The sequence below is a fragment of the Pseudorca crassidens genome, chromosome 19, assembly GCF_039906515.1.
Source record: "Pseudorca crassidens isolate mPseCra1 chromosome 19, mPseCra1.hap1, whole genome shotgun sequence".
Taxonomy (NCBI): Eukaryota; Metazoa; Chordata; class Mammalia; order Artiodactyla; family Delphinidae; genus Pseudorca; species Pseudorca crassidens.
Window position 1 is genome coordinate 46,670,389 of NC_090314.1, and position 25,924 is coordinate 46,696,312.

At 36.3% G+C, this 25,924-nt stretch overlaps 1 protein-coding gene across 11 annotated transcripts in view; it reads right to left on the bottom strand.

The window, feature by feature from the left end:
• The window catches only part of GPATCH8 (G-patch domain containing 8), a 102,855-nt gene that overhangs the window by 48,431 nt on the left and 28,500 nt on the right, over positions 1-25,924 (bottom strand). For 3 of the 11 annotated variants that reach the window (XM_067715564.1, XM_067715565.1, XM_067715569.1), the window contains 3 exons: positions 21,976-22,048; positions 1,726-1,793; positions 1,007-1,093 (listed from right to left, as the gene is read on the bottom strand). In XM_067715564.1, coding sequence (XP_067571665.1) covers positions 1,007-1,093; positions 1,726-1,793; positions 21,976-22,048 — 228 coding nt within the window. Of the gene's footprint in view, positions 1-1,006; positions 1,094-1,725; positions 1,794-3,839; positions 3,885-5,094; positions 6,271-21,975; positions 22,049-24,135; positions 24,154-25,924 lie in introns of those variants that run through there. The other 8 variants (XM_067715571.1, XM_067715570.1, XM_067715572.1 and 5 more) reach the window with 5 other exon arrangements.

A 25,924-nucleotide genomic window follows, 5' to 3' on the forward strand; every position in this document is an offset into this window, starting at 1 on the left:
TTATGGCTTGATAACTTGATTTCAGTTCTTTGAAATCTGTTGATACTTTATGACACAGAACATGGTAAAAAATTTTTTTAAATAAATGTTTCATATATATTTGAAATTTGTCACTTTCAAAGTGATTGGGTGTATAGTTCTATATAATCATTACGTGAAATTTGTTAAATGAGATGTTCCAGTCTTCCAAACATCCCTGCTGATTGTTTTCCTCTACTTTTATCAATTACTGAGAGGTATATTAAAATCTCCAACAACCGTGGTAGGTATAACATTGCTCCTTGTAGTTCTGTCAGTTTTTGCTTTATATATTTTTTTACGGTAGAACAGATTTTTTAAAATGAATCCCTTTTCTCTCTTCTCACCTTAAGTATCATGACCAAAATCAGCTTCTATATGATGATCTTCACTAATTCTCTTTCTTATCTTCAAATTTACCTATTTTATGGTAGCGACTGGGCTTACTAAAACATCTTGAAAGGCATGTACCCTTGTCAGTCTTTTTGAAAGCTAACTTATAACATGTTTTAAGCTGCAGTTTTCTATAACTACCTGCTTAAAAAGGAAGATACTGAAGTTCTCAACTGTTTGTCATTCGTCAAACACCTCATCCATTAAAAAAGAAAAGGCTTATCAACAGGTATCAAGCTCTCAAAGGACTCACCAATTTTTACTGCTATTACTACCTAATGTATACATGGCACTGCATTTTAACAGGTATCAAGCTCTCAAAGGACTCACCAATTTTTACTGCTATTACTACCTTATACCTGGCACTGCATTTTCAAACACTAATGCACTCTCCCCAACAGATAATAATACAAAGTGGTTATTATTATCTCTATAGTTTTTACAGAAGCAATAAATAAGAAAGTAACAGAAACCCGAGGTCTAAGACTAATCACCAGCAAAGGTCAAACAAATGTTGCTGTCAACAGATTCTTTTCACCAAAATGAATATCTCAGTGTGAACATCCCACATGCAAGAATGGCTTCATTTAAGTACCTTGTACTTCTGTCTCAGTTCTTCCGTGTCTTCTTTTTCTACTTCTAGGACACGGCGCCGTTCGGTAGCATCTTCGGCATAATCAAGCTTAACAAAAACAGATATAATTAGTCTTATTTCCTAAAGTACCCCCAATTAGCCATAAAAAAATCATTTACACAACTACAGTACTGTATGAAAATAAGAAACTTCTAACTTTTTGCTCAGCTACCTCTTGCTTTATTGTCACCCCACAGAGAAAACAGCATGCAAAATAGTTCATTAATCTTTTCATGCTGGTGGTTCCCAACAGGCACATGTGTTGATGATAACAGACTTTACTTCAATGTTCAATGCCAAAGAATTAGGAGTAAATGGAGAAAAATATTTCAGGCAATGAAAAGAAGATATCACAGATGACAGCTGTACATAGCTCTACAGGGGCAAAGCTTCTACCACAGCAATTATTTTAAGAGTTAAGCGACACTGCCTATGGAAATGAGCACCGGGGTCTGGGTTTAAATCTGACCTTGCCTTGTGGCATAACCCTCGGGAAACCACTCAACTTCTTTATAACAGGGGCATTATTTGCCACCTACCTGCCTCAAAGGCAGCACTAAATGAGAATGTAAAATACATTTTAAAATTTCCCCTCAAAAACATTAAAACTACATCTGAATTTGGAATTAGTATCAATTTTAAATATCCCAAAAACAAGTGAACCAATGAGATCAACTTACCTCCATTTCCATGCGACCCATGCCCATGACATCATACTTGACAACGATTGGAATGGGATCTGTTCTCCCTGTAACAGGAACATATAATTAAGGTTAGATGCAAAGCTAAGTCAACAGTTCGCTTTACACATTGGGTTTGGGTGGTTAGAGATCTTGCCTTGGAGTGCAGAGACCAGAAAGCTACAGTGAACCAAACACAAGCCATTCTCACAGCTTACAACCAAACCTACCTCTCCCAGTTCAAGCCCAACTAACCACCTTGGTTGACCTTCCAGTTGGGGATGATTCCAGATTACTATGGCAAAATTAAATAAGTAATGCAAAAGCACTTCTAAGCAATGGCACCAGGAAGTTTAAAATCAAAAACATTAGAAATTCCTTTTTAAAAAGACCTCCAAATAACTTTCCACCAAAAATCACTTCACTCTTACTGTCCACTGACATCTTCCCACACACACTTTTAAAACTGGTAATAAATATCTCAACTGACATGTTTAAATCGGAAGAGCACAGTTTCAAACATGATACAGGAAAATTCAATAACAGCAACTCAGCGTGTTTAATATATTTTTTGTTTTCAAAAGATGCTTTACAATTAAATGAGGTGGTGAAAAAAATTAAATAGAAAGCAACAGTTAGTTGCCCTTAGGAACAAAAAGTAGTTTCACTTTTAAACTGGTGCTCTGAGGTCCCATTTTCCAGAGTGGATTTAACACTGGCTGTGGCAATCAGTAAGCTGTGAAAAGGACTAGTTGCGAAGAAAATTGACTTTAAACTAATTTATCTATGCTGGAGATTTTAAAAAATGTATATTTAATCCACTCATAACCAGCCAAACAAAGCAAAATGGGGCAGACAAGCACTTTACTACCACAGCTGTTTTACATCACAACTTGCGCTGTTTATTGTGATGTAAGCCCACTGAAAAGAGGACTTACCTTATCCGTTGTATACCTTTAGTGAAAAAACACAATGTTTACTTCCCTCATCACTTCACTCAGGCTGGTGTAAACAACTGTTTTTTTATTTTTGTTTTTTTGTTATACACACATATATATTATACCTTTGGGCTAAAAGTTGAGTTTTGTCAGTCTAAATCTGAGATATTACCAAAAGCAAATTTGGAAAAAAAAAAAAAGCAATAAAAGCCATGATCATGACTAGGATTAGTCCAGGAGGAAAAAAAAAAGAAACTGTTTCCAAAGTGACCAGCAACCACTTGTATCCAGTTGCTCTGTATTTGTGGGATTAATTTGTGTTTCAAAAAGTAATGAAAAACAAATTCAGAAGTTCAATTACTTATCACCAATATCCCATTATTGCTTGTAAACAATAAGAAGGTAATTAGGAACAGTGAAAAAAATGTTTAATAAAGAACATCTCATGCCAGAAAAGAGAACAAAGTTCTAAAATACAGCCTTCTTTTAGATACTATCAAATACTGTCAGTTAAACAAAATAAAAATGCATTATTACCTGATGCCCAATGGTATAATAAATAAGCAGTGACTGCAATCTTTAGCAAAAGGACCAAATTAAAGACAGGTTATAAAAATGACTTCCTAGGTGCAATATCACTTTCATAACGTCTCAATCAGGGATTTACTGGTAAAAAGAAATGGTCCAATGAAAGAATTGAAAACAAATGTCAAAGTAATTTTCCTTTTTTTTTGATTTGATATCTTTTGATTTATCAGAATTTGCTTTGTAAGAATCAAGAAAATTTTGGTATAAATTCATTACCTCTGTAAACCCCTGTTATAAACTCTGCATTAGTACTTTTGCCTTCTAAGGCAGTCAAAGTTTGTTTTAATTTATTTATAGATTGCAGTAGCAAGTGCTAGTGCCCATTATATTGTGGGGAAATCAAGTTTTTACAGTATTAGAATTTAATGTTTTAACTGATTTTTTTTTTTGGCAGTTCTAACACAAACAGATATATCCCTTCTTAACATTACCCTTTAATGAACAAGGATCAGACAAGTTGCATAAGGAAAGGAAAGGAAAATGAAAAAGACCAAGCAGAAGGATGAAGGCTACAACAGAGAAATTAAGCCTAACATATTGGTGCACTGATGACAAAAGGAGTAATTCAGTCTGAAAATAAAAAATTACCACTGCTAAGTTTACCATCACCACAACAAGTCCAGGATCATAATGCTGTAAAAAAGAAACACCATTTGTTAGGCAGAAACCATTAGGGTAGGAAACAGGCCTTCTAGCAGGCAGACAGGATGGGGTAAAGTAACAATTAGGCTTTGTCCCTCCCCCAATTTCAGCTGGGGACACGGGAAGGACACTTTGTGCTACAGCGGTTGTTTTCATACTGGTTGGGTCAGGGTGTGAGATTTTTGTACTGCTACTTGAGAACATGAGCAACCTCCTCTAAAATAATGCAGGGGGAGGGGAGAAGGTGAGAGAAAGTGAAAAAACTAGCTCTAGCTTCCGATCTCTCATTTAACTACTCATTCCGGTAAATCAATACTCAGGGCCCAAGGTGGGACTTTTTCCTTAAAGAAATAACAGCAAAGACAGATCAACTGGACAGTGATCATCAAGTCATTTGCTACACTAAAAGAACTCTAAGAGGATACGGGGGGTGGAGGGGTTCATCAAGACCTTATTGAAAATATATAACAAGTAAAAGGTCTGGAAAATAACCTTAGATCTTCAGTGCTTGGAAAACTTATGTGCATTTGAGTTCTGTTATGAACGAATAAAACTCTTGAAGGAGCTTTCCTTAGAACTTTTGTTTCCTTTAAATGAAGTTTTCCCAAGTCCGCCAACATCTCTCTTTCTGCACACAACAAAGCCAAGCTTTGAAGAACACCAGTAACTCCAGAGAAAGTGGCATCAAAAGGGCTGTCACATTTACAATTAGTCCACTCAGAGGTAACTCACAGAAAACAAACAGTCTGGCTTTAAAAACAATCTGAAGGCAACATTACTGCCTGGGCCAAATAGTAATTTCTTTCATTAGAGGCTCCTGACCAAGGAAAAATCTCACTGGGAAAAGACACTGAACAATACATACAGGAAGAGGTTGCAGCATTTAAAAAAAGAAAAAAAATCCCCTTAATTTATTCATTTGTGATCAATGATAAATCCTATCATAGAGCACATCACTGTGGAACATCTGAATAACAACCTATAGTTATGACTTTTCAAAGGGTAGGTAGCAACAGAATATTTGCTATTATAATATTCTCTAGAAAACTCAACTTCTTTTTAAAACACACTGAATGAAATCCAGGTTCCCTATTTCTTGGTTTCTCTTAACAGGGACAAATATTTCTTAAAATCCATTAAAATAAGAACATTTTGTTGTTTATTTCATTTCAAAGGAGGCAACTTCAACCATAACACTTACTTTCCTTAAAAGAAACTGTCCTCTTCAGCCAAAGATCTATATATAGATACCATGACTGTGATCTAGCCAACTGGACAAGGGAGGAAAAAGGAAAGAAAACATACCACATCTAGAATGTTTCAATACCAATGTATTCATGTGATCGGGGAAAAAAATTGATATTCATATTTTCTAAATCAAAACTGTAAATCTATATACAAATATCGAATCATTATGTTGTACACCTGAAACTAAAATAATATTGTATGTCATTCGTACCTCAATTAAAAAACTTTTTTAAGGGCTTCCCTGGTGGCATAGTGGTTAATACGCCTGCCAATGCAGGGGAGACGGGTTCAAGCCCTGGTCCGGGAAGATCCCACATGCCGCAGAGCAACCAAGCCCGTGTGCCACAGCTACTGAGCCTGCGGGCTCCAGAGCCTGCGAGCCACAACTAAACTACTGAAGCCCACGTGCCTAGAGCCTGTGCTCTGCAACAAGAGAAGCCACCGCAATGAGAAGCCCATGCACTGCAACGAAGAGTAGCCCCCGCTCTCAACAACTAGGGAAAGCCTGCGCACAGCAATGAAGACCCAACACAGCCCCCCAAAATCAATTAATTAATTAATTAAAAAAAATTTTTTAAAGAGATGGGAAAAACTTTAAATGATGTTTCATTAACCAAACAGTATTGTACATTCTATATTTTAGAAGGTAGGCTTACTTCTACAATGACAAACATGCTAAAATGTTCACATATTCATCTCTTGCTAAAATGTGATGGTATTATGACTTATCATAACTGAAGAGAGAATGAAGCTAAATACCAAAATCCACTGATTGCTTATAGCCACACTGTTTCTGAGAATAATCCCTCACATTAATCAGTTTTGATTTTGAAACACTTAAGGATATACCAATCTACAAAACTGGCCCAAAGAACTGGACTGTGAAGAAATAATTTTTTTTTCCTACAAACACTATTTTTTTATTTATTTTTTAAATTTATTTATTTATTTTTGGCTGTGTTGGGTCTTCGTTTCTGTGCGAGGGCTTTCTCTAGTTGCGGCAAGCAGGGGCCACTCTTCATCGCGGTGCGCGGGCCTTTCACCGTCACGGCCTCTCCTGTTGCGGGGCACAGGCTCCAGATGCGCAGGCTCAGTAGTTGTGGCTCATGGGCCCTGCTGCTCCGTGGCATGTGGGATCTTCCCAGACCAGGGCTCAAACCCGTGTCCCCTGCATTGGCAGGCAGACTCTCAACCACTGCCACCAGGGAAGCCCTATTTTTAAATTTTTTTTAAGATTTTTTTTTTGATGTGGACCATTTTTAAAGTCTTTATTGAATTTGTTACAATATTGCTTCTGTTTTATGTTTTTTGGCTGTGAGGCATGTGGGATCTTAGCTCCCCCACCAGGGATCGAACTCGCACCCTGTGCAGTGGAAGGTGAAGTCTTAACCACTGGACCACCAGGGAAGGCCCACAAACACTATTTAAACAAACTAACTCCAGGAATAGAACAACTGGGAAGAAAATATTAAAGGACAACCATAATCTGGTAATCAGCACACTTCAGAAACAGAAGACACGTGACTTCTCCACAGAAATAAATTAGAAATGAAGAAGCTTCTGAAGTGATTAAAACACTAGTTGGATATCAACAGAGGTAAGAACACCCAATTTACCTCAGCTGCCTTTTCCTTTACTGAGATTCACTCAACAACACTTACTGAGTTGCTACTATATACCAAGTACTCTTGGAAGGCTTTGGGCATATGGCAGTGATTGAAACAAAGTCCCACACCCCATGAATTACCTATAATTAGGCAAAATAATCTTACCAACATAAGCTTCTGGCATGGGGGGGGGGGCGGCGGGATGAACACTTGTGGAGCCAATGCACATATGGTTCAAAAAGTTTTTAAATGTCTAATGTTGTCTTTTAAAGATGTCTAAAACTGTTTTTAAAGACTGACCCCAATAAAGCAGAGGTAAATATAAATGCCATCAAAAATAACACAACATTGTAAAGCAACTATACTTCAATAAAAATTTTTTTAAAAAAGCCATCAGAAAGTCACAAAATCTACTTCCAAAAGGCCACTAAACTAATAAAAGCCAAGAACCTCACCTGATATCTTTAAATCCATTTCATACTTTAAGCAACTCAAATACATATGTGAAAATCAAGAATAATACAAAATTAGGAGGGTGACTATTCTCTGATTTGCAAAACTATTCAAAATAAGACTCTATAGTAAGCTATGTTAGTGTGTTTAAATATAATTTCATTTACTAAAACAGTGATTAGATACTACTTTCAGAAATACTTCCTGGGTAAAACGTGGTACATTTATTTCCAAATCAAAGCTTCACTTTTGCATATTTCTCCTGAAAATAATAGTCTTCAGTAGCATAAGAACAATGATTACTTTCAGTATCATTTAGATATTTTTTCCTTAGGAAACATCAAGCATATTAATTATTCCCTATAGAGTTTCTAAGGTTGTTTTTTTTTTAAAGGCTTCCTACTCAAAAGAGAATCCAAATTTTCTAGCACTACAAAAAATAACTATATTCTTGTCACAGCCTGTTTAATGATCTATACAACAACCAGGTTATTTTGATTTTCAAACACAGGTGTTTTTCTAAAAGCACAGAAGTTTAACTGTGACCAAAAGATCCTTCCATCTTCCCAAAGTATCAGAGCTGCCTTCTAGGATAAAATAGTTCAATTTTAATCATATAATCTAATATATTAATAAACAGGGACAGAAAAGGGGCAAAATAAATTATAAATTAAAATAAAGTGTTAGAATCAGAATGTTAAGCCTGGAAAAGATATCTCATTCAGGGGTGACATGAGATACTCAAGCCCTCAGGAGAGGTAATAAAGGGAATGCCTGAGGTACCATAAATTAAAAAAAAAAAAAAAAAAAGTCACCTAAAGGAAATCATACTTTCACTCCAAATTTAGCTTAAATCACATCAACTCACTGAACACTGCCTGCTTCATGCTAACCATTTGGTAAGATAAAAATAAATTTATTTTTTAAAGGAGAAAATCAATTTAGTAAATAAATTTCAGGGTAAAATAATCTAAAATATGAGGCATGGGGGAGAAGGCAAAACAATTTTAGGTCCTTAGTTTTTAAAAAATGGGGAACACTTTTGTGCCCTGAGTTTTACTTATGTTTATATCCTGAATAACTGATACAGTATCTGGGATATAATTTGATATAACAAATTAAAAAGCATTTGTTGACTCAAGAGAATGAACATGTTCATAGTGGGTCTCACCTTGTTCAGGTATAAATAAATATTTAGTCATCACAGTGCTTTCTGCTTGATGCCACAAGATACTGATGATTTAACTGTCTTGTAATCAAGGAGTTATTTTATTAAACAGAAGATATATGCTATATTATACAGGTCTCCATATCTCAAAAAATATATACGCTAATATAAAGAAATAGTTGAGTTTTGCATTACTATTCATTACAACCTTGTTCAATGTCTTTTATCTATCATCACTCATTAGCAGACAAGAAGAAGCAGGCACCAAATGTTTAAGGAGTCAGACAGACTTAATGGTCTCTAAGGTTCACTTCAATTCTTAAGTTTGAAGAGTAGAAAATATTTGGGGGAGTTATGTAGATAGTAGCCAGTCCTATGGTATTGTAATAATCCAACAATCCAATGCCTTCTTAGAGTTGTATCCTCTTACTATTGGTTAAGTACTTCCATTAACTACACTGAGAATTTCTTAATATTCCAGGATCACTCTATAACCCCAAAAGACCTTCCAGCTTCATTTAGATTGTTCTTCCTTTACTCTACACATCAACCCCCTCCTCAACTCATCTTTTATTTTCTTTCTATATTTTTCTAGGTAGTCCCTAAAAACGCTGGCTACAAAAACTCAGTTCTCCAATAAGAGAATTTCTAAACACTTGTGTGACTTTTGACAATCAGCACATGAGTCTCAGCAGCCTCTCCTGCAAAATGGAGATATTATCCTCACTTTCAGGACTGGCATGTAGATCAAAAGAAACAACAAACAGAAGATGCTTTGTAAACCCTAACGTTTCACTATAAATCACTATATAGGATGCTGCTGAACTCTTAACACTGTCATCTTCTTAAGGCCTCAGAAAATTTAAAAATCAGTTTGTTCTTTCATTTCCAAAACTGGCAATAAGTACCTTAAAATTAGAGACACTCTAAGAAGCTGTGATAAATTTTAATGTTCTACCTACAATTTGGTGATAATGAAACAACCCTATTTACAGATGGAGAAAATTATTACCAAAGTATTACCCTCAAATCCTTCCCATGTTATCATTCCATTAACAAAAGAGTGACTACTGAGTTTGAAAAGCAAGGTTATACAAATGTTAAATCCAAGCCAAAAGAATGAAGCATACTTTAGCAAGACCTTCTCCAAATTAAACATATAGTACAAATCGTCTAAGGAAATTAATTAAGCCTAAGCAAAACAGAATAAATTAAAATGCTTACTATTTTACTATTACTGTCACCTGGAGGAAGACAATAGCACCTATGTAAGTGTACTGAACAGCAAGTTATTAATCCACAGTATGTCAAATTTGTAACAGATGAAGTCCACGTGGAATGTAGGAGTAAATTCAGAAAGTCAAGTAGATTGAAATTACTCAAAAATCCTCCTTATTTCCTCTGAAGTCTCTGCTAAAAGGCCCAGAGATTCTAGGTCATCCACAGAAATTTTCTTTTCCAGTTCTGAAGTCTATGATTCCATACAACTTTGAGGTCATTTTTGTCTCCTCTTAGTTCCTACTTATCAAATATTGGTTTAGCTAGTGAAAGTTTATATTTTCAACTATTTCCACCTGATTGGACTACTCTAATTACAATGAAATCACTGTCACTCTATACTCTGTATTTCTAATTTTAAGTTTCTTGGACACTCCACTTTCTTGCCAAAGTAAGAAACCAGTTTCCACACAAACCAATTTCATTTTGATCATGCAAATTAACCTAGGGCAAGAAGTCCATAAGTAATAATGTAGGAAACAGTGCAAATCAGGCTAAGATAAGACTATAAGAAAAATAAATAGCATTATACTAATTCGGACTAAAAATTAATATATTTTGTATGAGCAAAAGAACCAACTGTCTACCCTACTTACTACAGTCAAGGTAACATTCTTAGAAGCTTATTTTATTCATATGGTCCAAAGCAAATTATTTAGGGAGCTTGTTTAAAATGTTACTTCCTGAACCCCACCCCAGACCTGCTGAGTTGTGCTGGTTGGGAATCCACATTTACCAAAAAAAAAAAATATATATATATATATTTTTTTTTTGGCAGGGGGTGCTGCGTTGGGTCTTCGTTGCTGCACGCGGGCTTTCTCTAGTTGCAGCAAGCGGGTGCTATTCCTCATTGCAGTACGTGGGCTTCTCATTTGCGATGGCTTCTCTTGTTGCAGAGCATGGGCTCTAGGCGCACAGGCTTCAGTAGTTGCAGCACATGGGCTCAGCAGCTGTGGAATGCAGACTCTAGGGCACGCAGGCTCAGTAGTTGTGGCTTGCGGGCTCTAGAGTGCAGGTTCAGTAGTTACGGCGCACGGGCTTCGCTGCTCCACGGCATGTGGGATCTTCCGGGACCAGGGATCGAACCCATGTCCCCTGCATTGGCAGGCGGATTCTTAACCACTGCGCCACCAGGGAAGTCCTAGGAATCTACATTTTTAACAAGCACCCAAGGTGATTCTGCTACACACTAAAGCTTGAGAATCATAAGTCTAATGGAAAAAGTACTGGTGTAGAGGTCAGAAGACTTACAAACACAGCTACTATCCTCAGCAGTTTGACCATGGATAAACACTTATGTTTCTCAATCTATTAAGTGGCATTATCTCCGCTCCATGTATTACAGAGGAAAATGAGATAGGATACAGGTATAAAACTTATATACAAAGGCTTGCTAGTAAGACACATGCATGAATTGACTGTACTTTATGCTTCGTAGTTGATTTGTTTTATCATCCTTCATAATTATACTTTCCTTTCCAGTTCTATTGCTATCACTCTATTCTATGCCCTTATCAACTCATACCTAGACAGCTTTCTAAATGGTTTTACATCTTCATCTTCAGACATACTTTGGCTAGACCAGTATTTAACTTCTACCACCAATGTCCTCATTGCTATAATGGAAAGAACAATAGATCACAAATCAGAGAATTGGGGACTGGGTTTCAGCACTTTGGAACCCTAAACCTAAATTTCTTCATCTGTAAAATGAATTTCAGATTAAATTAGCTTTAATATTTCTTCTTGCTATAAAACTCTATACCTCTCTTCTAATCAAAAACTGCCTTTGGCTTACAAAATAAAGTTCCAAATTGGAGCAGCATTAAAGCCTTCCACATTCAGTGTGGTAGTTAGGAGCATGGGTTTTGGAGTCAGAAAGACCAAGGTTTGTATTTTGATACTGTCATTTACTGGTAGCTTATTCTTGAGCAATTTGCTCAACTTCTCTAAGCCTCAGTTTCTTCCTCTGCAAAATGGGATTAACAATAATTATCTCATAGACTTGCTTTAAGAATTAAATGAGATATCTGTTAAGTGCCTAGGACATAAATAGTCAGTAATATTAGATTTGTGCCTATTTGAACCAATTTCCCATTACTGCCTTCTAGTTATGGTTTTCAGACTGCTCCTGGAGACCTAGAACCCTGCTTCAAACAAACAATTGTGGATTTTTTCCACCCTCTCTTTTATACATTAAGGTCCGACATTTAAAAAACATGTAATTTGAGAGGTTGTTCTGCTTTTAAAATGTATGAAATGCACTGCCCTATGGGCATTCTCTGCTCCAGCCAGCTAGGCCTACTCTTTGCCAACTGTAATCACTTTGTACACATCAGTTATCTCCTTTCTTCCGTAATACCTATTCCTCCCTCCTCAAGACTTCATTGCGAAGTCTTCCCTAGTCATTCATCCTTACAGAATTTATTCTTCAGCTTTCTTCCACTTATCTCCTAAAATAAATGGCAAACTCTATGAGAGTAAGGGCGGTATCTTATAATGTCATGTATATTCTTTATTATGGTCTCTTGAACATAGTATTTAATAAAAGTGCAACTAATTCCATGTAATTCTTCACCAGCGATTGCCTCTTTTAAAGTAATCTACCTTGATAATGTGCAAACTGCTTCTATAACTAGTTCACCCTTTTCTTAGGAAAAAAATACTAGAACGATAAAATAGCCTTTTATACTTATCTGTTCTAAATCTTCATTAGTAAAATTTGCTACTTCCTTTCTGGTTATTTTGCTGTGAACTTAACATATATTTAATGTCTTCTGATTAAATAATGTCTTAACATATAGTTAATGTCTGTCTTTTTTTTTTTGCAGTATGTGGGCCTCTCACTGTTGTGGCCTCTCCCGTTGCGGAGCACAGGCTCCGGACGCGCAGGCTCAGCGGCCATGGCTCACGGGCCCAGCCGCTCCGCGGCATGTGGGATCTTCCCGGACCAGGGCACGAACCTGTGTCCACTGCATAGGCAGGCGGACTCTCAACCACTGCGTCACGAGGGAAGCCCGTTAATGTCTGTCTTTAAATGTGACGATCCCTATACTGAGAAACAAGTAGTCTATATGGCATGTGAATTCACCATTTCCCCTTCTCCATTCCCCCAATCCCTTTTCCTTTCTAGTCTAGCCCTAAAACCTAGACTTCTTACTACAGACTGACAATTCTCACGAATTTTGTTTACTAACTGGGTTCATCTCTTTTGTTTATATTAACTAAATTCCATTAAGATAGTCAGAGGTTGTATAGAATCTGTATCTTACTAAATTTGATACATGAATTATTAAAATTATGCTTACCTTTGGCAATGTATAAAGACTGCATAGCTCATTTAATTAGCAGGGAACAGAGGCCATTATAGCTACAGGTTCCTTCACCTAGACCAGCAACAAGTATAACTAAGCCTTTCTGACAATCCATACTCTTTTGATTTGGGGGAACTACATGTCTGCTGTCCCCCTCAAACCTACTCTTATTTTCAGCTATCAGCTTTTTCTGAGAAGGGAAAAGATATAAATGTATTGGGTTGGCCAAAAAGTTCCTTGGCTTTTAAAGTAAAAATAAACGACAAATTTTTCATTTTCACCAAGAACTATACTGAACAACGTATTCACCCTTTTGTTCCACTACCTTCTGCCATTTCCCAGGCAACTTCATAATTCCATCTTCCCAAAACTTTTTTTTAATTAATTAATTTTTTATTTATCTTTGGCTGCATTGGGTCTCCACTGCTGCACACAGGCTCTCTCTAGCTGTGGTGAGCGGGGGGCCACTCCTTGTTGCGGTGCACGGGCTCTAGGCTTGCGGGCTTCAGCAGTTGTGGCACGCGGCTCAGTAGCTGTGGCTCACGGGCTCCAGAGCGCAGGCTCAGTAGCTGCGGCGCACGGGCCCAAGCCGCTCCGCAGCACGTGGGATCTCCCCAGACCAGGGCCCGAACCCATGTCCCCCGCACAGGCAGGCGGATTCCCAACCACTGCACCACCAGGGAAGCCCTTCCCAAAACGTTTTATCTTTTTGAGCAAAGAACTGTTCCAGGTGTCTTTTACAGTTTTCCAGGGAAATCAAATTTTTTCCATTAAAAGAATTTTGTAAAGACCAAAATAAATGGAAATCCGAAGGTGCAATGTCTGGTGAATAAGGCAGATGAATCAGAACTTCCCAGCCAAGCTGTAACAGTTTTTGCCTGGTCATGAAAGAAACACGTGGTCTTGTGTTAACCTGATGGAAGATTATGAGTTTTCTGTTGACCAATGCTGGACACTTTTCGTTGAGTGCTGCTTTCAGTTGGTTTAACTGGGAGCAGTAGTTGCTGGAATTAATTGTGTGGTTTTGCAGAAAGAGCTCATAATAGAGGACTCCCTTCCAATCCCACCATATACACAACATCACCTTCTCTGGATGAAGACCGGCCTTTGGTGTGGTTCGTGGTGGTTCATTTCCCTTGCCCCACGATCTCTTCCATTCCACATTATTGTACAGTATCCACTTTTCATCGCCCGTCACAGTTTGTTTTAAAAACGGTACATTTTCGTTACGTTTCAGCGGAAAATCGTATGTGGAAATATGGTCAATAACTTTTTTTTTGCTTAACTTATGTGGAACCCAAACATCAAAGCTATTAACATAACCAAGCTGCTGCAAATGATTTTCAATGCTTGATGTGGATGTTTTGAGTATGTTGGCTATCTCCAGCATGGTATAATGTTGATTGTTCTCAATTAATGTCTCGATTTGATCGATATCAACTTCAACTGGTCTACCCAACCATGGAGCATCGTCCAGCGAGAAATCTCCAGCACGAAACTTCACAAACCACTTCTGACACATTTGATCAGTCACAGCACCTTCTCCATACACTGCACAGATCTTTTTTTGTGTTTCAGTTGCATTTCTACTTTTCTTGAAATAATAAAGCATAATATGCCAAAAATGTTGCTTTTTTCCCATCTTCAATATTAAAATGGCTACACAAACATTCACCAATTTTGATAAGTTTTTTTTTAAACGCACGCTGATATGACAGCTGTCACAATACAATCTAACAAAACTGTTTCAAATGAGGTTAAAGACAACTAAGCACTACTCGAGCCATCTTACGGAAAGAAATGAACGAACCTTTTGGCAAACCCAACAGAAACAGTGATTTCAAAGTTAGGCTTATATTCGAATGGCAGAGACTCAGTAGTTGTATGACCTTTCCAAAACTTCAGTTATAAAATGAGCATAGTAATATGTATTTCATTAAGTAGGACATGCAGAACGTTTAGATTCTAGATTTGGCACATAATACTACTGAGTTAGGTGCTATTTCCTTTCCCAAAGAAAAACAAATTTCAAAGGGAAACTAAGGTAGAAGGACAACTCAGCTTTTACAAAGATCCTATCCAGAAAATTTATCTATGTCATCAAAATATTAAAGGAAAGCTATTTTCTCCTCAGCCAAAGAATGACTTTTCTTAGGAAGTTAGGTTTTAAAGATCAACATTCTAATTTAACAATAAAGTCTAAATTGTAACCACATATTTCTATTGTATTGAATTCAAATCTAGTTTTTCTTCAGTCAAAAAATGTAGTAGAAGCATTGTTGGGGCTTAGCTAATGCAGGGTTTACCCAACTACATTAACCATTTGTTCGCTAACTGAAACTAGAGTGGGAGGAGGGACACGTACATAAAACCAAAGAAACCAACTCTACTCTGCTTTGATTCTGCCTATTCTAAGTCTTTTTCAAAATAATTATTTTCTATATTTTTAATAGTAATACAAGTATATCATAACAAATTTTAAAATACAGTAAAAAGCAACCCACTTTCCCTTCACAGTCTGCCTTAACAAAGATTTTTTTCTGCATAGTCAAGCAAATAAAAAATAAATATATAGGCATACCCCACAGAATGTACCCTTTTAATATCTCACAGTGAAATGCTTCAGTTCGTCTTTCTTGACACATCTTCCAGCCAATGGTTTCATACTGTAAAATTTTTATCTTTCAATCTCAAAAATCTAATTCAACATTTTAAGGAAAAGACAAGTGAGAAATCTGGAGATACATCCACATACAACTTGTAGGACTTCGGAAAAGCTGCTTAAGTATCAACAAAAGGTATGGACATGTTACTACATAGAAAGCAACTGTTAACAACCATAGTAATTACCTGGTAATCAGGAAGAAATGTTTAAGTATTTTATACCTTAATTTTTAAAAAAATTCATAAACAGCCAGCTATGTTTTAGAAATTGGTTAGGGGTTGGGTTGATGTATAAGCCATTTAAAATAATGGTAAATAGGTTCCCAAGTAGGGTTTTCATACAGAAGGTCTGATTTTCAGGAACAAAATAGTGATTTTTAAGCAGGAGGTATATATCTATCTATCTGCCCACTATACACGTATATATGTCATTTAACACAAGTGGTAGTTTACTATAATACACACTATTCTGCACCTTGCTTCTTTACTTAATGTATCTTGGAAATTGTTCTATACATATTGAGTACATACGAAACTAACTCAAACCTTTTAAAGCTGCATGGTTTCCCTTTACCCATTTTAGTATCCTATTTCTTCAAATCTAAAATGCCATTAGGGCTCCCCTGGTGGCGCAGTGGTTAAGAATCCACCTACCAGTGCAGGGGATATGGGTTCGAGCCCTGGTCTGGGAAGATCCCACATGCCGCTAAACAACTGGACCCGTGTGCCACAACTACTGAACCTGTGCTCTAGAGCCCACGAGCCACAACTATTGAGCCCACGCACCACAACTACTGAAGCCCACGTGCCTAGAGCCCATGCTCCGCAACAGGAGAAGCCACCGCGGTGAGAAGCCCGCGCACCGCAACAAAGAATAGCACCCACTCGCCACAACTAGAGAAAGCCTGCGCACAGCAGTGAAGACCCAATGCAGCCAAAAATAATTTTAAAAATTTAAATGCCATTAACCGTAAAACAGTTTTATGTGCCACTAAGAAAGAAATTTAAAAAGCTGCCAATTATAACTATAATGCCATTAATAAGGTGTATCTGATTTTATCTTTATTAAAATATGAAAAACTGTCTGAGAATCAAGGAAATATGGTAGACTATTTCTAATCTATCACAGTGATATAATGAATAACTTCAATCATACATTATTTTGTGCATTTCATGAATAAGTTAGATAGATAGAAACAGAATTACTGGATCTAAGGATACATGTATTTTAATCTTTAAGTAATTCAAATTGTTTTCCACAGTGGTTTTATCAGTTTATAGTCTCACTGGCTATAATGTAAGAACCTTTTCTCCAAAATCTGACCAGGCTACTCTTTTTTTTAAGCCTTATCCAAGCCAACAAGTGAAAAATGATATCTCATAGTTTAATATGCATTATCTCTAATATGAAAAGGATTGAGAATATTTTCAAACACCTAAAGGTCATTTGCATTACTTTTCTGTGAACAGTGCTCATATCGTTTCTCCCTTTCTATTTAGGTTATAAGTCTTTTACAAACTGATGATAAATACATAAGGAAATCTGTCCTTTGTCTGTAATGAAATATTACAGATACTTCCCCCAGTTTGTTTTTTTCTTGTTGTTCTGGTTTTTTACCTTATTTATGATGAAATACAGTCAAATTTATCCGTTTTTTTAATGTCTTCTGGGTTTGGAGTTAAAGTTAGAAAAGTTTTCCTCATTCTAAGATTTTTTTTTTTTTTTTGCGGTATGCGGGCCTCTCACTGTTGTGGCCTCTCCCGTTGCAGAGCACAGGCTCTGGATACGCAGGCTCAGTGGCCATGGTTCACGGGCCTAGCCGCTCTGCGGCACGTGGAATCTTCCCGCACCGGGGCACGAACCCGTGTCCCCTGCATCGGCAGGCGGACTCTCAACCACTGGGCCACCAGGGAAGCCCTAAGATTATTTTTAAAATAATAATTATCCCATTGTTCATCTTAATGATTTCATGATTTCATCTTTTACATTTAAATATTTTATTCATCTGGAATATATTTTGGGGTAAGGTATGACAGTGGGGATCCAACTTCTTTTTTCTGGGTTGCTATACAGTTGTCACAACACCATCGCTCAGTGACTGAGGCTCTTTTAGGTGTTCTAACTAAGAGCTCAGAATTACTGAAACAAACACCAAAAGTAGGCGCTCAGGACCCTACAACATATACAGCATTAAAAGCACAGATCTGGGAGTCAGATATCTAGCTTATCATATTAAACTACTACTGTTACAAATTCTGGGAAATAGAGAGTAGCAAGATAGAGGCTTCTCTATTTATGATTTTTATTATATTTAGGTTTTTGATGAAGACCTAAAGACGGATTATCTCAAATTCAGTTAAAATATCTAAATATACACTATACATCAGAGGTGTTAATAACAAGTAGCATTTATATAGTGTTTTACAGTTTGTATAAAGTGACTTCACTTACGTTAATTTACTTTATCCTCATAATCACTCTGTGAGAACAGAGGCAGAGATTTTAATCCCCATTTATTGCTGAGAAAAATAATTCAGTTATGGCAACTTGTCCCTTAAAGTAAGTGGCAAAGCCAAACTCTAACCGAAATCTTACGTTTCCAAATGCTGCTCACACTGCCTCATACCCTACACCAAGTACTTTTAAACAAAAATAAAAGAGAATCCCTACTCTCAAGGAACTTGAAGCAATTTGTCAATTAAATATTCAATTGATCACATACTAAAAAATATAAAACATGGCCCCTGGCCTTAAAAAACCTTCAAAGGTATACAGTAAGTTTAAAAAGCAAGACTTGGGGGACTGGAAAATAAGTCTGAAGAGCAAGAATGATGTCTTATCTACTTTGCCCATGGCTTATGCTATTTACAACTGGTATAACTAGAATACATTATTAGCTCAGTAAATGTTGGTTGTCTGTTACTGACTGAACCCTCTAGACAGCGTGAAATATGAAATAATACCACACCTCATTCATTTTTCTCAGGTACTGAACTTTTCTTTGTGACCAAAAAATCAGCCAAATCATCAAAGGGCTTAGACAATATAACAAAGGAAGTTCAGGCACCACTTCTGGGCTACACCTACTTACCTATTTCATGGCAAAATAAAGATTCTGAGCTACATTCCATTCCATTTCAAAGCTGCCAGAAGGTTACAAAACAATTTCAAGAACCAAATCCAGCTCAACAGCCACAAAATACAACTATCATTTGCTGTTGCTTTATTCCAAATTAAACACATCCTCTGCCTCTATAATAAAAACTGTCCATAACGTTTCTCATCAACAGGTCTTTTTTTTTTTTTTTTTTTTTTTTTTGCGGTATGCGGGCCTCTCACTCTTGTGGCCTCTCCTGTTGCGGGGCACAGGCTCCGGACGCACAGGCTCAGCGGCCATGGCTCACGGGCCCAGCCGCTCTGCGGCATGTGGGATCTTCCCGGACCGGGGCACGAACTTGTGTCCCCTGCATCGGCAGGCGGACTCTCAACCACTGCGCCACCAGGGAAGCCCAGGCCTTTCTTTATGTTGCTTCCTTCAGACATCTTGTCAACATATCTTTTCTACAGGTCTTTTATTTTTTTTAACACTAATAATCACTTACCTGACACACACACAAGTTCCTATTTTTTCTTAACTTTTGAAATATTTTAATAAATACTAGGGGAGAACAAAAGGTGAATAATAAGGGAAATTCAAGTACAAAATTAAACCCACTTTACAAAGTTTAAATTTCTATCGTACCACAGATAATTTTGCTTCAGAGTTATTATGCCCTATTTTCCAGCCTATCCAGTGACAAGTTATATACACTGTAGCCCCAGGACTGGCACCCTTTGTGAAAATCTTGCATGGGTTGAAATAATTTTTAAACGTTAACAAAAAAATCCTAAAAAGAGCAGGTTTAAATTTAGTGGATGGTTGCATGTCAAAAATGTTAGAGCCTTAAAATCAAATAAAAGGAACTAAAGGTTGACAATAAACGAGTAAATGCAAAGAACTTACAAAGCCATGAGCCTAGAAATTATTTGCAGTGACTGGTCTATACAATAGTAAGGAGGCATGATTTTCAGTGGAGCAACAGGGCTTTCTTCAGTGGTTATTTATAGAAAAGGTTTGGTACAATGAAAAAAATCGTCATGAATTACCTCAATATACCATAAATGTGGCTGTATTCTAGGTCAAATCATGTGGGTATTACAGAAAGAGCTATGTAAGAGAAACCAGCACAATGCCTGCACAACGTTGAATGTGACACTAAAAAATAAAAGAGCCATTTACAAGACAATTAAAGTCACCCCTTAATATTGGCAATAGAATAAGGTTCCATTCTTTTTGAAGGGTAAAGACTGTACTAGCCATTCAAGGCAGATGGGCTTTTGCACAACAATGTGAATTTAGTAAACACTACTGAACTGTACACTTAAAAATGGTTAAGATGGCAGTTTTATGTTATGTGGGTTTTGCCACAATTAAAAAGAAAAAAAAAGATGGGCTTCAAATTTCCCTGTTATTTTAAATAAATAATGGATTTATGAGTTATTGAGTGCTTATTACATTCCTATCACCATAGAGATGAAGGTGAAATATGGATAAAACCTAATTTCTCTTTTCAAGGAGCTCAAAGTTTAAAGAGAACCAAATTCAAAAGTGTTCTTAAAATGAAGCAATAATAATAATTTTCCATCACCCAAAAATAGGTGAGTATCCATTTACCTCACCTTTCTTAAACTCACCGTCTGTATGTCCCTCACTCTCTTTCCCTCTGCAGGTTCTAGTTGTACTTTAAAGTTTCTGATGCTTACAATGAAAAATTCTAGGATTCAAACAGATTTGCTAGCCCCTATGAAATGCCCCCCAGTTCTACTCCCTTGTGTCCCTGAACAAAGAGAGTAACAATCAGCAATGCTCCTGGGAATCTCTGAATAGGAAGAGAGGTTTCAAATAGTAGGGAAAGATCAAATCCAATCTTCAGACCTTATTCTGAACTATCGCCTCCATTCAATTCAACCCAACACTTAACTATGCAAACCACTGGGACTAATCCTATCAAGAAGTCATTTCTACTTTAGTCCTGATTACCTTTCTCTCTTCTGGACTCTTACAAAATCTATGGTCTATGCCATACTAATTGCTCTCAACTGTATTCTTTATATCGTGTGCAATAAGTTCTTACGCCACTGGAAAACAAGTTTAATGGTGATCAAATCTTTCTATCTGCCCAAAAGAATAGATGAATGCTTAGTAATAAATATTAATTTGAAATATATTTTTGAGCATTTCCTTTGTGCTACCACTGAATAGAATTTGTGGATGTAAAATATAAAAAGCAAAGGTTTTAAAGACTGAAACATCCTGCTTCATGTCCTGTCCTCTTGTGCCCCTTAATATACACATTTGAACTGATCAGACTTCCCATTCAAATTGTGGAAATTCATTTCCCAAATTCAAAGAATTAGTCAACAGTAGCGCCCCTCTCCCCAAAGATCCCTTTTATACAACAAGACCCTCCATGACCAGAAGTAGAAGTGCAATGATTTCCATCATTTCTGAGGTAGTGTTCACATCTGCAAAGAACAAACAGTAGCCCTTGAATATGAGGGAGCTAAAAAGTGAATGGAGTTGGTTGGTTGGTTTCCAACTAGCAAGAACTCAGAAGCAGAAATGTTAGTATTTTGTTATCCAAATGGTTAGTATAGTTAAAAGAAAAAATAAATGCAATGGAAACTTTAAGCCATACCTTTCCCAGAGACTGATCTGAACTTGAGAAATGGCCTCTCAGAGAACCCTAAGAAGCCTCTGCTTCCATCTTATGTTTCATATAGGGTAATTTTTCTCTCTACTACTACATGGATTCTGATTACAGAAAAAGAACCAGGGCAATCACCAGCTTCAGGGAGAATTTGGGAGGGCAAAAATTAAACTCTGCTGTTGAATGGTTTTCTTTATAATACTGAAGCCACAATACAACATCACTAAATAATACAAAGAAAGCACACTCCAATACTATGTACTTCATTTACTTCATCCACCCATCACCTCCACCCACCCATCACCTCCACCCACCCATCACCTCCACCAAAAGAAACTTAAAACAGGTTGAGCCACACACAGTATGTCTGATCTGAAAGTATTTGTGACACAGCAGCTTACTCTTGCAAATTATTAGCTTAATAGTGATTTAAAATATAGTCACAGGAAAAATAGACTATTCTGGGGAGTAAAAGGCAAGTGGGAAAACCCAAACACTTTTTAAAGAAAGACAACAAATATACTCAGGCATAAGATCTGCCATCAGAAACATTTTCTTTTTCTTTCTTTTTTTTTTTTTGGTATATTTAAAAAACTTACCCTGAAGAGATTTTCCCAATCCCTGGCCCAGCTTCCACCCATGTTTCTGGAGTAAGCGATGTCCAATATTATCCTGACAGACAGAACAGAGAGACAAACCAAAAATATTCCAATAATATATTCTTCCCTTCCTAGTGATATTTAAACAGGTGATGAACAAGAGATAATTCTACATATATGCATGCAAAAAGGTGCTAATAATAGGGTAAATGTGCCCAATAAAGGGGGCATTAATGTAAAAAGAAATACTGGCTAGTATTTTATATGGGAAGAACATACAGGGTAAGGGTCCTTTCTGATGGTGTGCTGGGCAACTTTTGTACATAACACTTTTAAAAGGAGAAAAAAGGGAAGGGGAAAAGGGGAAGAATACATTTATGAAGTTTAAAACTAACATTAAAAAGCAAAAAATCAAGGTACTTATACAATCATATCCACCACCTAGACAGCACCACTTTATAAGTTTTTTAAAGAAAATCTACATTGTATTTAGTTATTCTGCTTATGTGTCAGGCTTTCATGATACAAAGTAAGTTGTAAGTGTAAGACTGCCCCACCACTAGAAATGAAAACACAATCAGAGCAAAATCCAGGCTAGACTTGATTGGTTTTTTAATATATATATAAATATAAATATTTAACTAGCATGCAGCCAATATTAAACTGAAAAAAGTGAGGTTAGTAAAATAAGAAATTAAATTGATTAAACAGAAAAATAAAATGAGCTCAAGCACAGACTGAGTGATGCATTTCAACATGTAATCTAACAAAAATACTAAAATGTTAGAATGAAACAGGCCTAGCAGTAAGTTAACAGTAAAGAACCATTAGTGCATGTAGGGGAAAAAAACCAATATACATAATGTCTCATCTTCCTAGGAGCACAGTGGAAAAGATCTTTCAATGTAAACCACATGAAAAGACACCAGAAACAACAATTAAATGTCAGCTTTTGTGTAAGGGTTCAAGATCTTAGAAAACTCTGCAGACCTTTGTCCAATTCTTTGCTTTTTACAAATACTGCGAAGTACAGAGACAAAGCTAAAATAACCATTAACACTGTGTGAGATAAAATGATGTTACTCATCCAAAAGAAAACATTTAAAAATTTTAAACACAAAGTGTTCTGTATGCATTAAAATGTAATTTATAACATTAATTGGGTATCACCATTTGAAAATAATCTCATATTTCCTGAAATCAAATTATGAAGTCAACTAAACCAATTAGTCTCTGAATTAGAATCAAATCTCATATTAAATTGCTTTTATCTTCCAGCTCCATATTCAACGGTAAAATGCTCTTCGGAGTTACAAAGGAAAGAACAAAATTATTTCACTATTATATTCTCTGACAGTAAGTTACAAAAGGAAAATTAAGCCTCCCCAATGCTCTGTTTAAAAATTTAAAAAAAGGTCAACTTCCTTCTATGAGTTTATGACAGGATGCCAACTGGAAAACTGGGCTGAATTTCATTGATCAGAGGAACAAAGATCGGGATACTTTAAAAAAAACAAAAATGTGGCAAATGATAATGAGAAGTCTGTTTCTAAAACAAAACATGCAATTGTTTTAAACCTATATATACAAAATCATTACTGTGCACAAAAGGTCACTAGAGATTATTTTTTGCTAGCAACTTAAGAGAATGAGAAAATGCTACAGCTATGTGTAATCCCAGTATAGAATGCCTAACTATTTATAAATAACTTTATCGTTAAAAAAATTTTTGTAAGTCTTAATACAAATAATGTTAGCAGAAAAGGAAGATAAAGAGGCCTTTATAATACTACTGTGGAAATAAACTTACCTGTACATAAAATCATTGTTTTACATCATCGTAACTCCTACAACTGAATTAACTATGGGAAGGACAAGGATAGCAGAATGACTCTAAGATTATGTAGCTGATGGAAGTATTGTTTAATTTTTTAACAGACTAATTTTGTAACTATACTTGGCACAGATTTACGGTATTAAACCATGCTGACAAAAATTGTTGTCCCTTTTTTTAATTTAAGAAAACTCACTCTTTTGGCTAAGTGGAGATGAGACATTATGCTGTGTTATATTATGAATGCACTAAAATAAACAGACAGATGAAGCAGTATGCTATTTCCAAAAGCAGTGCAAGTGGAGTGAAAGCATTTCCATACGAACCTGGCTTTAAAAACTGGGCTGTCAAAAGAACAGTTAAATGTAACACAAAGTAAGAAACTGTCCAATCACTAACGGTCTTTTTTTTTTTTTTGTCTTGTTTTCAATTCACTGCTTGCAATTAATGTATTTATTAAAGAAGAGTGAAAGCATAAGTAAATTCACGAGTCAAGACCAGCTGAGAGATTCAAGAGCAGCGTGTTGTGACTGACAACAGTGAAAGGAGAAGCAAATGTTAAAGGGAGAAGGAGGAAAAAGAAAATTTAGGGTTATACACATTAGCACCACTTTTACAAAACCACTCAAGATGGCTGTCACCTTCTCAAAAAAACTATTGATACAAAATGGCAGTGGTATTTCTCTTCTAAAACTTTAGGTGAAAACTGTTCTTTAATTAAATCTACTTCCCCAAGTATGCACAGGGAATGAACTGTCAGGGGTTATATTAAAATTATTAACATGCCACTCTGTGTCCTTGCAGTTATAACAAACGCAACAAAAATAATAGGCGTATCTCCCAGAAAGTCTTCCCCTCACCAACCTCCTAGATTAAGTGAATGACTAATACAGAAAATCTAAACCTTTCCTATCATTTCAGCCTATCTGCTTTTGGAGGAAAAAAGGCAGTTCTGTGACTCTGGAGAAACGACTAGTATTCATTATGGTCCTTTTTCTTACCAAAAAAAGAAAAAAGTTTTATAAACACTAGTCAAAACTCCAACAGGCTTAAGGATGATGGGTAACAAGAAAGGCACACCAAAATACCTTATAACAAAGTAGAACAAAGCAGACTTGTCTAATCTGAAGTGATCAAAATGTTCATTGAACTTTCACTGTGAAAGAGCAAGGGATTCAATGGCCAGCCCATGAAAATCATTAATCTACTCTCTCTGGTTAGGTTGCCAATTATTCCCGTGAATGTTATAACAGTAAACTGCAGTAAATAATTTGTAGTCCTAACAGGTAATCTAGACCTAACATGGGCAATGAGTACTATTTAACTTCTGAAATAGTAACAATTTACTATTTTGGTCACTGTAATAGTCACTAAAAAACTTTCAGTTTTTTATTTTTAAATAAAATATATAATTTGCGATTTAGTTATAATCTCATAGAAGCAAAAATAAATAATAGATTTTATTTTTTCTTTTTTAACACAGCCTGGTTTGTGACTAACAAAGGGGCATGTACAGTGACAGGCTGTTTATAATTTAAATGCACATGGAAGAAATGCAGGGAAATACACTATTAATAAAGCAACTGAACTTTGCCCAAGGGAAGTAGGCAAAAAGCTGGTTTTCCACACGATTCACAGAGCTCCCACAACCTGTTTGTTTTTTTTGTTTCAGGCCGTGTGGCACGGCCTGTGGGACCTTAGTTCCCCGACCAGGGATTGAACCCGGGCCCTCGGCAGTGAAAGTGCAGAGTCCTCATCACTGGACCACCAGAGAATTCCTCCCACAACCTATCTGTTAGTCTCTGTGCTTGAGACTCCAAAAATGGTGGCAGTGCAGCATTTTCTTTGGCTAGGCATGAAGTTTTTCTTAATTTTGGTTAAACTATGAAGCTGACCTAAAAACTCAAACTTTTTTCACCTAGATTATGTAAATTGGCCTTTACATTTTTTATATTTCTAAACTTAAATGTAAATTAAAGTGCCATATTTTAACCCTTTTTCCTCTGTATTATATGTGAGAAAGAATATAATTTTTAAATGGGAACATCATTTATAGCAAGAAATGTATATTATAAACAACTACCAATATGCTGAAAACACAATACCAGCCAAAAA